Source organism: Ambystoma mexicanum, chromosome 5q (assembly GCF_040938575.1).
Source record: "Ambystoma mexicanum isolate Mex_15411 chromosome 5q, UKY_AmexF1_1, whole genome shotgun sequence".
Lineage (NCBI taxonomy): Eukaryota > Metazoa > Chordata > Amphibia > Caudata > Ambystomatidae > Ambystoma > Ambystoma mexicanum.
The window spans coordinates 573369094-573383526 of record NC_090933.1 but is presented as its reverse complement, the minus strand read 5'-3'; the positions used below and the strand labels follow the sequence as shown (position 1 = coordinate 573383526).

The window sequence follows — 14433 nt, the reverse complement described above, 5'->3', positions numbered from 1 at the left end:
CTGGCTGAATTGGTTGCTCCTAAAAACTTAAATGTGAACGCTATTTAGGTAACACAGTGGTTGTGCCACTGGTGCAACAACTGTCATACATGATTTGCTTCACAGACACCAGAAACAAATGGCAAACCCACATACAATATCTGTTACAATCATTTTTTTTTTTGTCCAGGAGGTTCTAAACTCCACCTACATGAGCCGAAACACAAAATGAAAATGGTTGGTGTGATAACCAAAGTAACTGCAAAAGTGAACAACATTGCATCACCATCTCTTCATATTATGGAGATCTCGCATGACTTTGCCTCTAAAATGAAGCGCACATTTTGAACACTTGGCATAGCGTGTGCGACTATTTTTTTTAAGTGTATTACCTGAAAATCAAATCAAATTATTGGAAACAAAGATTAAGACTAGATTTCTTAATTTCATGTTTATTCATTTTCCTCAGACACAAATACATTCTTAGCTTCTCTGAAAATATACTTGTTTTTATGTTAGCACTGGCTACAGGAAGGTCTAAGCATGATGCATTACAGCCATTCAGCAAGTCATTGGGCCTCATTAGGACCCAGGCGGATTTCGCGGTGCTAAATGCACCGCGAAGCATGGCGGAAAGCCGCCGATAGCGCCATGGGGGTTGGCGGATTTACCGCCCCATTCCGACCTTGGCGGGGCGGTAAATCCCCAATCCCCATTCTGCCCTTCCCCATTCCCATTTTTGCCCCATAGGGTATAATGGGAGTGGGGAAGGAGTTAATTACGCCACCGTAAAATACGGTGGCGTAATTAACAACGAGGTCCCGTAGCGCCATGGTTTTCTCCGCCTGGTAAAACCAGGCGGAAAAGGCCGCCATGGCGCTACGGGAACTCGTAGTATGGCGGAGAGGTACGCCATGCACTACGCTGGCGTAAAACCCTCTCCGCCAGGGTCCTAATGAGGCCCATTGCCATTAACCGCAATCAGTGGAAAGAGAGCTGCAGGGCCATCAGTCTGAATATTAAGTGTAATTTTAAGAGGATTAGACATAATGTGCAATCATATTCTGCAGCAATAATTTGCAGCATGTGTTTGATTTAAAACAAAGAATCTGCCAGCGATGGCTCATAACACAAACAAGTAGGCTGAAATCAACGAAGGGTGACGTTACTCGTGATGGAATCAGGGTGCTTGCATTCATGAATCAAATAATTACGTGTCATTTCCTTAAGGCTGGGCACTGTATTTGTTTATATAATCAAGTTTTAAGCCATGGACACAGCCAGCTTTCATAACAGCGAATTTAAAATACAAATTGTGAGAGCAACGAAGGAGCTGTTTGTGGCTTTCCAAGCACGATGCTGCACAGTGGAAGTACACATTCTAAACAGATATGCTGCAATAGCTGCCAGTTGAGCATAATATGACAATGATGAAACTTCCATTGCCCCCACAACAACATATTACACTGAAAGACTCAGTGAACTTTGTTGGAAAAATGATTGTCATAAAATATATTTAAAACAAATAAGGGGTCTTTTAAGGTTGTATTAAAGAAAGGGCAAATCGACACTAGGCACTAGGCAATGGTGTACAGTGGCATATTTCTGGTGTTGGCGGGGGTGGTGCGGGGAGGGGAGGGTGGTTTTGGAGGTGGTGTACGTGAACAAATATTGATGGAACTGCTTTTACCTGGCTGTATGCACGCCATGTAATCATCTGGACCTTTTTTGTTAGTAGAACAGTGACGACCCCCATGGGGAATGCAGTATGTAAATGCATGGCAGCCATGTTAAGGCTCCAAAGGTACTTCTTCCGTGCCCTCTCCCAAGGGGCAACTGAGGGGGTGCAGTAAACATGTGTACCAAATTCTGTGTGGCATACATGGAGGGGGTCCGATTCACATGCTCATGCTTTAATACATACATACATAAATATATACATACTGCCTACGGTCACAGAGCAACAGCCACAATCCATGGACCTGACACATTCTGCAAGAAGCCCCCCTTGACATTGGTGCCAAGGTGCCGAAAGCCCACATCAGGGTGGGTACCACCCCAAACTGCATACACTTTTGTGGGTTCCATCTTCCCTCAAAACAAAGATTGAGTGCACTCTGATAAAGGCAGCTTGATTGTGTTTGCAAAGGGCACCCTGGCTTCATTTTGGGAGAGGTATAGTGCCAAAATGGGAGGAGGAAAGGTGAGAGCACTAGTACCTCACCTTGGTGGATGGGGTGGATGTTCACTAGATGCCACCGGTTTCTCTCACAAAGATGGCTCTAGCAAATGAGCTGAATGGTCTGGTCAGGAAGGATGGCTTATGCCTATGTCCGCCATCAAAAGAGGAACCCCCCCTCCCTGTCAAGAGGTGCAATCTTTAACAGTCATTCATTGTCCATAAGAGAAATGGTGGCACAGAGAGGTGCAGTACAACATGAGTAGCAACACCCTTTGCCCTCTCCACTTTCTTTACACTGTGCCTAGAAGGTTAGACCAACGTAAGCACTGAGGAAGGAGGAGATGAGCCAATTTCCATTTCTATGGAGATGTCCTGCATTCTAATAGTTTCATTAAGCTTTTCCGGAAATTGTCATCTAAGAAAGCATAGAGGAAAGGATTGAGGCAACTGTTGGCATAGCTCAGGCTGGTGATAAAAAAGGAGATGCCAATGACCACCGGGGTCTGGGGAATATCTGTGGTCAGGGCCACCACAGTGCTCAGATGGTAGGGTGTCCAGCAGAAGAGGCACACCGCCAGGATGACCAGGACCATGAAGGTCACCTTCTTCTTTGCTTTGTCCAGGGCTTTTCCATTGGTGTGGAGGCGCATGTGCCTCAATTTGTAGAGCATGGTTGTGTAGAGGATGCAAATGGTGGAGACAGGGATGACAAAGCCCAAGACCAGGGTATACACTCTGCTCATTTTCCACCACAAATCCTCTGGGCTGGGAAACACAAATACACACTGCAGCCTGCCGTGCTCATCATGAATCCTGGCAAAAATGGTGAAAGGCAAAATGATGATGGTGACAAAGGTCCAGACGCAGAGACTCACTATCTTAGCCGCCCGGTAGGTGCGGTAGGTGATCCTCTGGGACTTCACGGTCGCGACCACCACCAGGTACCTGTCGATGCTCATGACGGTCAGGAAGTAAATGCTGGAGAAGGTGTTGTACTGGTCAATGGAAATTATGACTTTGCACATGAACTCTCCAAAGGGCCATTGCAGCAGCAGGTAGTCGGCGATGTTGATGGGCAGCACCAGCGTGAAGAGCTCGTCCGCGAAGGCCAGGTTGAGGATGAAAATGTTGGTGACCGTTTTCATCTTGGGGGCTTTGAGGATCACGTAGATGACAGCAGTGTTTCCTGTCAGCCCCACGGCGCAGATCACCGAGTAGATGACGGGGACGGCCAAATAAAAGTTGGGGATCTGCTGTGGGCTCGAGCCATTGGTGCCACAATTGGCAAGAGCGCTAATGCAGGAGGAGTTGGGCTGCTCATTTTGGAAGGGTAAGTTATCCATCTGAGAAGAGAACAACACAATGCTTTAAAAAAATGCAGATGTTTCAAGTTGACAAATTAAATGTGAACATTGTTGTCGCTGTAATAACATTACAAAAGAAAAAAAAAACGTGTCTTGTTGCTTGCAAATAAATCTATAATGGCATATCTTTAAGCTAACGTATAGCAGAATGGACGTTTTTTTTTCTTTCAGATCAACGGCATGAACTTTTCACATATGTAATGTTCACGCGTTTGAAAATGTGGTAGAACGTTGTTGTGTACCGAGAAAAAAAAAAAAAAAACTCACAGTGTTCGTCTTCCAAACATAGAATGCCAATGTTCTCTTTAATAGATAGTTACTTTTGCAGCCGTGGTTGTAATACACTTGCCACAGTCATTTATGGATTTAAAACACGTCCTTAGGCATGTGCTATCCTTAAACACAATGTTCCATCATGCTAGTATTGCATGGTACCAGCTCCAAAGCTGACTCGTTATCAGGAGGTTAATGAATGCCTTGCCTTCTACTTTTGGTAAGTATACCGCCCCCATGTGAAAACCAACCTGCTTGCCAATTCTGAAATGCATATGACAGGTAATCGGCATTAATACACGCAAACAGAACATGTTGCAACCATATGCATTTAGTTGAATGGAAAACTCGCAATAACGGAGCCTTAACATGCATTAAGAATATGTATTTAAGAATCTGTAGCCCTAGACAGCTCTGCACACAGCCAGGGGACTCAACGCCTCTCCCCTCGCATAACGTTAAGTTGCCGCCCTTTACCTTAGCGATGTAGCCGTGCTTTGCGTTTCCCCGTGGACATGTTTCTCCGGACAGATTCTGCTGATGGAACTCCACAGAGCTGAGCTGGGAGCTGAGAATCAGCTCGGAGCGGAGTCACTGCAAACGCTGCCCAGCAGCACGCTGGCTGCTTTCCTGCATGATGGAGCACCGATAACAGCCCGCTCTCGTCTCCTTCCCCCTCACCTTTCCGTTTCCATGTGCTGTTCCGCAGCCTGATGCGGCTTTGATACGCCCCCCAACCCCCACCACCACCCTTCTCCAGCTCGGAGCGGTGCTCACGTTCCAATGCTTGCTCAAATGAGAAAAACGCCTATAGCCAGTGGGATCTAAAAAGCGATCTTTATATAGTGATCAGGATGGTTCAGTGGCGTGTTTGATTGAATACTCTGGAACATGCATGCATTAGAGGACCGGGACATATGTTAATATCACAAGTGGAGCTGACGATTAGGCTTCGCTGACAGTAATATCTGCCAGCTGCTGTATAATATTTAAAGGTCAGTCTATGCTTTTGGGGCAATAATCACCAATATAAGTAAGTTGTACCCTAATGTCCACTATATATTAGGGACTGACTACAACACTAATAAATCATCACATGGCAAAGGTTGTGCATTATGGGTGGGTGTGCACTATTAACCGAAACAACCTTAGGTAAGGTGCAGTTTCAATGGATTTGTTGCAGTTAAATCTGTGCAATTTAAATGCACCTTAACTTAGGTTTTTCAGTGAATTTCAAGGGTTTTGTTATAGAATCTTTTTTTTTTTTTACAGGCCAGTAGCCATGGCCTCCGTCCGTGTCCAATGTACATGTTACCCCAATATGTTTGTTTTGGACCCACTGGGTGGTCACAGGCTTTGGCTGTCGCCACTATACATTTCTTTCGAAACCCAGTGAGCACGGCCTTCGGCTGTGCCCAATGTATATTTTAAAACACAACCGGCCACTATGCATGTCCTTCGGCCTTTGGCCGTGTCCACTGTACGTGTTCCCCCAATATGATTACTTTGAACCCTCGGCTGTGGCCACCATACATGTCTTTTGGGCCCACTAGCCAGAGCGTGCCCACTGTATATTTTATAACACTACAGAGCCACTAGCCATGGCCTTTGACTGTGTCCATTGTACATGTTCCCCGATATGTTTATTTTGGACCCACTGGGACCCACTAGTTGGTCACAGCCTACAGCTGTGGTAACTATACATGCCTTTCAGTCCCACTGGCCACTACCGAGCCACTGGCCATGGCCTTCGACCGTGTCAATTGTACATGCTCCCAAATATGTTTCTTTTGGACCCAGTAGGTGGCTGTGGCCACTATGCCTGTCTTTCGGGTCCACTAGCCAGGCCTACATTCCTGACCAGTGAGCGCAGCCTTCGTCCTGGATAATTTGAAAATATTTGTGGTTATTATACGTGTTACACACTTTCATTTCCAATCCTGTTTTCAAACTGAAACGTTCAAACTCTGAACTTCATCCCCAACCCCCACTCAATTCCCCAATTTCCCATGGTGTCCTCTTTCCCCCTCCCCAACTCGAGACTGATGCCATTTCATCCTTTTGCCTCCTCCAAAAGGCCCTTTTTCAACTTTTTGTTTTCAAACATTCGCAAATAATTCGAAAATGTACTCACACAGCTCTTCCATCGTACAAAAAAAAATGGCGATTTTTTCATTTCTGAAAAGCCACTGTTCTGTAAAGCACCATGTGAGATATAGCCATAATTCTGGGAGATGGAGCACCCCCTTCTCAGTCAAATATTTTAATATCTACAAGACGGAATAACCCCAGACCTCCCCATGCTCTGGCTGTTTTGGCTGTGAACTGGAGCACAATTTGGATGTTTTATCTACGGGAAAATGAATGGGGACTAGGTCAACACAGAGTTTTAAGTTTCTTAGTAAGTTTTACATGTTTTTATTGTGTTTTCCCAAACTTTCCTTTTGGGGGGTTGGGCAGGGGCACATGACTGTTGACAAACTTTTTGTTTGTAAGTTACAGCTAAATCTATCCTGCGAGTTAAATGTTATTAGCAATTCATTTTTCGTGTTTCCTGTGTATCTCGATACTAAATTTAACTATACTATTGTGACCAGTGCACTATAATTCAGTGAAAAAAGCTTAGTTAAAGAGACCTTAAGGTGAAAATGTATTGCAACAAAGCCCTTGAAATTTGGCAGACAATTCAGGCAAAGTGACAGTAACTACTCGCCCCTGTTGTGCAGCATATGACCACAATGATGGCATCCGAGATTACACCACTGATGATATTACTGGTGACATCACTGCTGACATCACTAATGACATCACGGATTACATCGCTGATGACATTAGACATAACATCATATATAACTTGACTGATAAAAGCACTGATCACATTAATTAGATTTTCAACTTTTAGGAATAGTTACTTTTATATAAAATATATATACATATTTTCAAAGTACATTTTAGGCTGCTGTAAATTCTTTATATTTAATGTATGGTCCCCAATTTGAAGTACATACAAAAATGAGTGCAACAAAAAATGGTGTAGTATTTAAAGATTCATAATATAAACCCAATTACATATCTAAATGTACATCTCCAATGTCTAAGCTTCTTTACTTTTATATATATGTAATTATGTAGTATTAATCCTTTTTTTGGAATATCCATGCTTAGAATTCTTATAATATATTGAAATACATAAGTGTATGTACTTTGTTTTACATATGTCTTTTAACACTTCTCATTTCGAAACAATACATTTATACACTATTTTTTTTTTCAATAAGCACAATAGAAAATGTAAATCTGCACATTTAGCATGTTTGTACCACTCAGGATTCAAGATGTTTATATTTCTATCTATTCCTATTATCATTTTGTATTACTGTATATGCATATTATATTATGTTACAAATATCTTTAGTACATTTGCCACAATCAGATACATTCTTTGGAATTGACTATTTTAATTGCTTGCTATTAAAATAAAGATATTTCTAAAATATGACATATTTATATTTAAAATGACATCCTTTAATATGTACCACAAATGAATGTTTCCCAAGTACTCATATCATACATGTGTACCTGTCTATTGTTCTATTACATGTTCATATTGTGATTAAGTATAGTGAAATAACATATGTACTAATAGAGTGACACACAATTATTTTAACATATAGCATGTGTGATCTCATGTCAGATGTCATCAGTGATGTAATCGGTGATGGAATATAGGATGTAATTAGTGATGCCACCAGTGATTTCATCAGTGATGTTATTTCTGATGTCATCATTGTGGACAAAAACTGCACAACAGGGGGCGAGTAGTTAAGGTGGCTTTGCCTGAATTGTCCGCTGAATTTCAAGGGTTTTGTTGCGGTAAATGTTCACCTTAACGTCTCTTTAACTAAGGTTTTTCACTGAATTTGAAAGGTTGTGTCGTAATGTATTGTTCATCTTAACTGTTTTCAAACAAAAATATTTTTCAGTGATTTTCAAAGATTTTGTTGCTAGGTATTTTTCACATGAAATTGGATCACCTTTAATCTTTCTTAAGTAAAGTTTGTTCACAGAATTTCAAGGGTTTTGTTATACTATTGTTTTCTAGGGCCCCTACCCATATGCTGAAGCCATAGCCAGTGGCCACTGTACATGTTGCACCAACAGGTTTCTTCAGTCCCCACTAGCCATGTCCTTCAGTCATGACAAGTGGGCATGGTCTAAGGGCCTCATTCCGAGTTGGCCACAAAGGGATACCGGGCACCGTTAAGGACATTGGTGCCCTATGGGGGCTCAAATTGGAATGGGGATTGCCTTTTTCAATGGGGACTTAGTACGTGGCCACTTTACATGTTGCACCAATAGGTTTCTTTGGGGCCCAATCGCCACAGCCTTCAGTCTTGGCCACCGTACATGCTGCACCAATAGGTTTCTTTAGGACCCACTGGCCATGGCCTTTGGTCATGACAAGTTGACAAGGGATACAACTATGACCACTTAACATGTGTCACCAATACGTTTCTTTGGGGCCCACTAGCTATGGCCTTGTGCTGTGGTCACTACTCATGTTGCACCGGTAGGTTTCTTCGGACCAACTAGCCATGGCTTTGTGCCTTGATCAATTTCCCTGTTGCACCAATAGCTTTGTTTTGGAACAACTATCCATGACATTCCACCTTGGCCATTGCCCACGGTTGTTGGCTTTGGCCACTGTACATGTTACACCAATAGTTTTATATGGAGCCCACCAGCTATGGCCTTCCGCCATGACCAGTGGTCGTGGCCTTTGGCTGTGGCCACTGCACATATAGCAGAAATAGATTTCTTTGGGGCTCACTAGCCATGACCTTCAGCCAAAGCCAGTGGTAATGGCCTTCAACCTTGGCCACTGTCAAGGTTGAAGAATTATCATTATTTGGGTACCTCTAGCAATGGCCATTGGCCATGGTCAATGGCCACACACCTCGGCCACTGTCCATGTTGCACAAATAGCGTTATTTGGGGATCACAAGCCATGGTCCTTGGCCATGAACAGTGGTAATGGCTGTCAGCATTGGCCACTTTTCATGTTACAACAATAGTTTTGTTTGGGGATCACGAGCCATGACCTTCGGCCATGACCAGTGGCCACTGCGCTTGTTGCACCAATAAGTTTCTTTGGGACCGACTAACCATCACCTCTGGCATTGGTCACTGTCCCATGTTGCAACAATAGCTTCCTATGGGATCCAGTAGCCAGGGGGCTCAGCCATGACAAGTGCCTATGGCCTTGGGCCCTGCCCACTGTACATGTTGCACCAATAGAATTCTGTTGTAGCCATAACCACTAATTGCAACACATATTACATCGCTGATGACATCTATGATTGCATCACTTATGACATCACTGATGTGTCACTAACATCACTGATATTACTAGTTTGATCAATTACATTTTGAAATATGAAAACCGTTTTGTTACACATCACTATGCACATAACGTCATACTTACAAAATGCATTGCATTTTGCCATTGTTTCTTTAAATGCAATGTACAGTGCACAATTGAAGGTGCCTCTTACAATGAACAGAAGCCTATAAGCATATTACATAGCATATAAGCATTGCATACTTTGGAAGGTAACTTGTTACAATGGAATACAAATTCATAATTTATTTTCAAAAGAAATTACTAAAAACATTAGAAATACAATCTCCATGTCTATAATGAAATGTTTACCATGTAACTTCATTTCTTTTTCTACAAATGAAATTGTGTAGTATAAGTAACTGATTTGTTTTTGTATATTAACCAAACTTTGAATTCTTAGTTTGTATAGTATTACAATGTTACAATGCACACTGGCACATATTTTATATCATAAGTTGTTATGTGATTATTGTTTAATAAAACTTGCCACTCAGAAAATAATGTGCTCATGTAGTGGTATTACAGTAAGGAGAATTGTAAATGTAAATTTGTATATTTACTATTTTCATAACACTATTAAAGATGTGTCTACTTCTCTTTTCTTTCTTTTTTTTTGTTGTTGCTACTACATATACTAAATATATTTTGCTTGAAATACCTGAAATAGATCTACTCGAAACTGGTTCTTTCCCTGCAATTAATTAACGGCTGCTTGCCGTTGCTGTTGGTGAACTTGCGTAACCCAGCTACTTCCATGAGTTCCAAGCATGTTACAGTGTATGGCAGGAGCTTATATTGCGGTTCGTGATGGCTTGGCGTGTCTATGTTACAGAATTCTATGTTACAGAATCCACGCCCCCCTCCCCCTCTCTGACTCCCTTTCTCCCGCCTGGAAAAATGTTCGGCCCTCCTGGGCAGCCCCTGTACACAGAGATCATGGACTCTACCAGCGGTCAATCCAACTTGCCCACCGAGCCCCCGGCAACATCCAGTCTAGCTGCACACCCCCTAACCCGGAGACTAAGGGCTCTCTAAGAAACATCACCCCACTGCCGTTACCATGGTGCAATGATTGCCCTTCCATTACACGTATCTCCAATTGCACTCCCCACAACGCCATCATGCTACTCCAGGTCCCTGCAATTGGCACAACCCCAGCCTTCCATGCCACACCTTGCTCAGGAGCATGAAGTAGCCAAACTCCACACCCTACATCATCCAACACGGCACGGTCAACCTCTAAGTCCCAGAAAATATGCCCTCCCCACCCACAAAAGTGTAACCCCACCACACCATCTTCCAAAGCACTACCATTCTTACCAACAATTCTCCCCTCTCGCATATTCTTAGGGCGTATACTGTTCCGACCATGCCCTCTCCACCCACCATATTCAAGCCAACTCAAATTGATGTCTCCATTCCAGTCTCAATCAGCATAAGAAACTCCAGATTAGGTTTGAGGCCAATTAGATTTAACAGCACTCACCTCCCAGCCTCCACCCAAAGGAGGTATAACCATTTGAGTGCTAGAACCTACAAGAGGCATCTCCCGACAACCACAAGGGATACACAAGCGATACATATTATGTCAAGCAGCCTAGGAATCATCAAATGCACCAGGAAACTTCCCCTAACCTTAGCCACCAATGGAAATTATGTCAGAGTTCAACCCCCCATCATTGTCTTTCCCCCACTATGACTATCAAAACACATGACATGCACACCTTTGAACATAGAACAAAAGGGACTGCACCCACAAGCACTAAGCCCCCAAGATCTAAGATAACCGCCTCTCCCACAACCCCTAAAACCTGCAAGGAATCCAACAATGCCATGTGCTATACAGATCCCTTATCAATGCTATGTCACTCCCGGCACATCAATGATCTGATCTCCACTCTACAATTAGACTTATTAGCCATCACCGCAACCTGGCTCCACCAAGCCTCAGGCCCAGCACTGTCATTAGGTCTCCCTGAGGGCTACATCATACTAAGGTGTGATAGAACAGACACTAGAGGTGGAGGTGTTCACCTGTTTATAAGAAATCTCTCAGAATAAGACCATTCAGTCATTCTACATAAGGTCACTGAGAAAGCCTATCTATCAAACCTGCAACTACCACCTCCGACTGCATCACAATGCATATCAACTACCATCAGCCAGGCCCCATAACCGCTTTTGAAGAAGACCAAATCCACATTATAGGTGACAACATTAAGCCAACCTCAAGAGTTATACTTCTGGGGGATCTCAATCTAGGCCTCCCTGACCCTATAGACATAGGAGCCAAAGCGGTAGCCAATGCTCTCTCAGACCTTGGCTTTAAGCATTGTGTGTCCACCCAAACCCAAAGCAAAGGCAGAATTTTGAATTGGGTACTTGACCTGAATTGTCAGATTTCCATCACATCCAACACCCCATGACCATCACATACTGGCCTTCAGCTTTCTGTTGTGGCAATAAGTATCACCTCCTCTGCCAATACTACCACCTTCCCTGGCCCGCAATTCTCAGAAAAATTTCCAAAGAGTCAATATCCCTTTTCCTCTCGCCCCTAGGCACTGGATTCCTACACTCAGCAGACCGCCAAGTACTAGCTGACATCTGTGCAAGTAGCCGTACCAAAGCAATCAACACGTAGCCCATGTCCTCTCAAGAAAGGCCAAACTCACAGGCCATACTAACCCTTGGTTCACCCCAGACTTCCAAGCCCTGTGGACGAAAAAGAGACAGGCGGAAGCCATCTGGAAGAAAGACCCCACTGGCTTAAATTGACGTTCAACAAGTTTGCGAAAGAATATAAACAGGCCATAATGGTTGCCAAAGCAGAAGTCTACAATGCCAGAATAACTAAAGTGAAGTAAAACTCCGAAAAAATACTTAGAATTTTAAATGAATTAGAGACCCCAGCAGCTCTCCCTACCACTATTGCCAAAGACGAGACATGGTGCTCCAGTTTTCAGAATGCTATGCGCGCATATATACGGTTAATAAGCAAGCTGTTGCTTGCCTGCTTAACCTCCCTTCCATCACTACAGTCCACACTGCACGCCTTTCCACTTTAGAGAAGTCTCAGTATTAGAAATGGCCAACATTCTTAGAAATCTCAAAACATGAAGATCTAAGATGCTCTGAAGGTTTAGTTCCTGTTGGGTGTCCTGACCCACGTTTGAGCTATCATGCTGCAACATTTGGTGCTGTGGGCTTAGAAAATCCAAGATGGCCAAAAAGCCCACAAGTGCGCCAGAATCCAGGAGAACCACGCAGTTTGTGCGCACACCAAAATGGTTACCTCACTTGCCACCCACCAGTGTAAAGAAAGATCTTTGTTAACAAAATCCACTGTTACTGATGTCAAAAAGTTGCTGAAATCGTGGCTCACCGGACCACTTTAAAGATTCAACCCTTTTGTGGGGTTCCACATAACCATTTTACTGTAAGGAGCCCCATCAAAACAATGTTAAGCAAGGATTATTTACTACCATGTAAGAACCATTCCTGTTTGGAATGCATTAATCCAAGAAAGATCCCAAAAATGGATGCAGTACCAACAAAATCCTCAAGGCGGTGCTAGCGATCTAAACTCTGACAGGAGAACTAAGTGCAGTTGCTGACAAAGGGATTTGACTCAGCTGACTTCAAAGGCTGCATTTTAATTAAAAATTAGCCACCTGCTGTTCCCAGAGGCCAGAAGCCTGGGAAACCCTCTCACCTCATGAGATTCACACCACAGCCCAGGATATCACATGGTCATAATAACCAAATGCAAAGTGACCCCCTGGTCTGCTGACCCCAACCTCCTGGAGACCACACAATAGGCTATTGCACTTGAATAGAATATGTTGATTTTGACTGTTTCCTGTCAACAAAGGCCTGCCTGCCAGAAGACACATGTGATCACTGACCCACCCAAGTCTTGGAGGCGGACTCCAACACTCTGAGAACTGAATTGAAAGCAAAATATATATTTACAGAAACACTGATAACTCTTTGTAATCAAATGACAGGAATGTATAACTTTGAGAGCCTTCATTTAAAAAATGTACCTTCGATTCAAGCCCAAACTCCAATTTGTGTGATGTTCTGGGGCAAAACCCTGCTATTTATGTATACTACAGACTCTGTGTTTAAGCTAGAGACATGGTAATTTACTGGAGTATGTATGGACAGGCCGTGTACATGTGTATAAATCTGGAGAAAAATCCGATGTTGCAAAACCCACTAACAAGCACCAAAGGTTGCCATTTCTGAATGCAAGCCCCCAGGAAGAGCAGAGTTTGAACAGGGTATATCTCATGTGATATGTGATGGGTGCATGTAATTTCAAACCACTGTGTATCTATGAAATATGTCTTTTTGATCAAATATAGATTTGTGTGCAATTTGACAGGGGAGTGTCCTTTCTACAGGCCATATAATGACATCGCTCTGACACTCCACTTCTTTTCCCCAATCAAGAGAGAAAGGAAAGCTTGACCAATGGGCAGTTGAGAGAGGGGCTGGCTAGTGATACTGCACACACACCCACTTTCAAAAGACATACAAAGAGCCACTAGAAGCTAGAGAGAACATTCAATTCCATTTGCTGCGGAGCATGCTGATCGACGACTTCACATCCAGAGATCCAGACTTCAAATCCATCAATCTCCAGAACCTATAGCAGTACCTAGAAAGCAGAGCAGTATCCAGAATCCAGAGAGGCTAGACCAGCAGAGCAGAGCTGACCCAGACCGCTGTTGGCAGAACCAGAGAGCTGACCCAGATCACTGTGAAGTGCCGAGACCAGACCGGAGTCCAGTCAAAACCTGACCAGATCCGTGGCGAGGCCTATTTCTAAATATATTGTGAGTACCTAGCAGAACTGTGCAGAACCAATCTCTTAGTTAAAATAATATAATTCAATCTAGTTTAATCTAACCAGAACTGCCTCCTAACTGTCACCTGTCATTTGCAAAGCTGTCACCTGTCATTTTCTATCTGCAAGCTGTAACCTGTCGCTTTGAACTTTTAAAATTTCAAATCCGAAAAACTACCTTTATTTAATCGTTCATAACTCCGGAACCGTTTGGGCTAGGAACTTGGTTTAAATTTTCTCTGAAAGCTTAGAATCTCAACTTTTCAACAAGCCTAGAACCGACTTCCTACTCCTCATAATCACGATTCTCGCACTTGCTAATTTTACCACGATTTGGTTAAAAATCCAGCCACGTGTGAAAACAGCAGCTTCC

At 43.2% G+C, this 14433-nt stretch overlaps 1 protein-coding gene across 1 annotated transcript; it reads right to left on the bottom strand.

The window, feature by feature from the left end:
- Positions 1-411: 411 nt before the first annotated feature.
- On the bottom strand, positions 412-4573 carry LOC138497516 (neuropeptides B/W receptor type 1-like). The gene is made up of 2 exons (XM_069621045.1): positions 4276-4573; positions 412-3504 (listed from the first exon to the last, which is right to left on the bottom strand). The coding sequence occupies exon 2, from the start codon at positions 3502-3504 to the stop codon at positions 2521-2523; it is 984 nt and encodes a 327-aa protein (XP_069477146.1). The 5' UTR covers positions 4276-4573; the 3' UTR covers positions 412-2520.
- Between the last annotated feature and the right edge of the window lie 9860 nt (positions 4574-14433).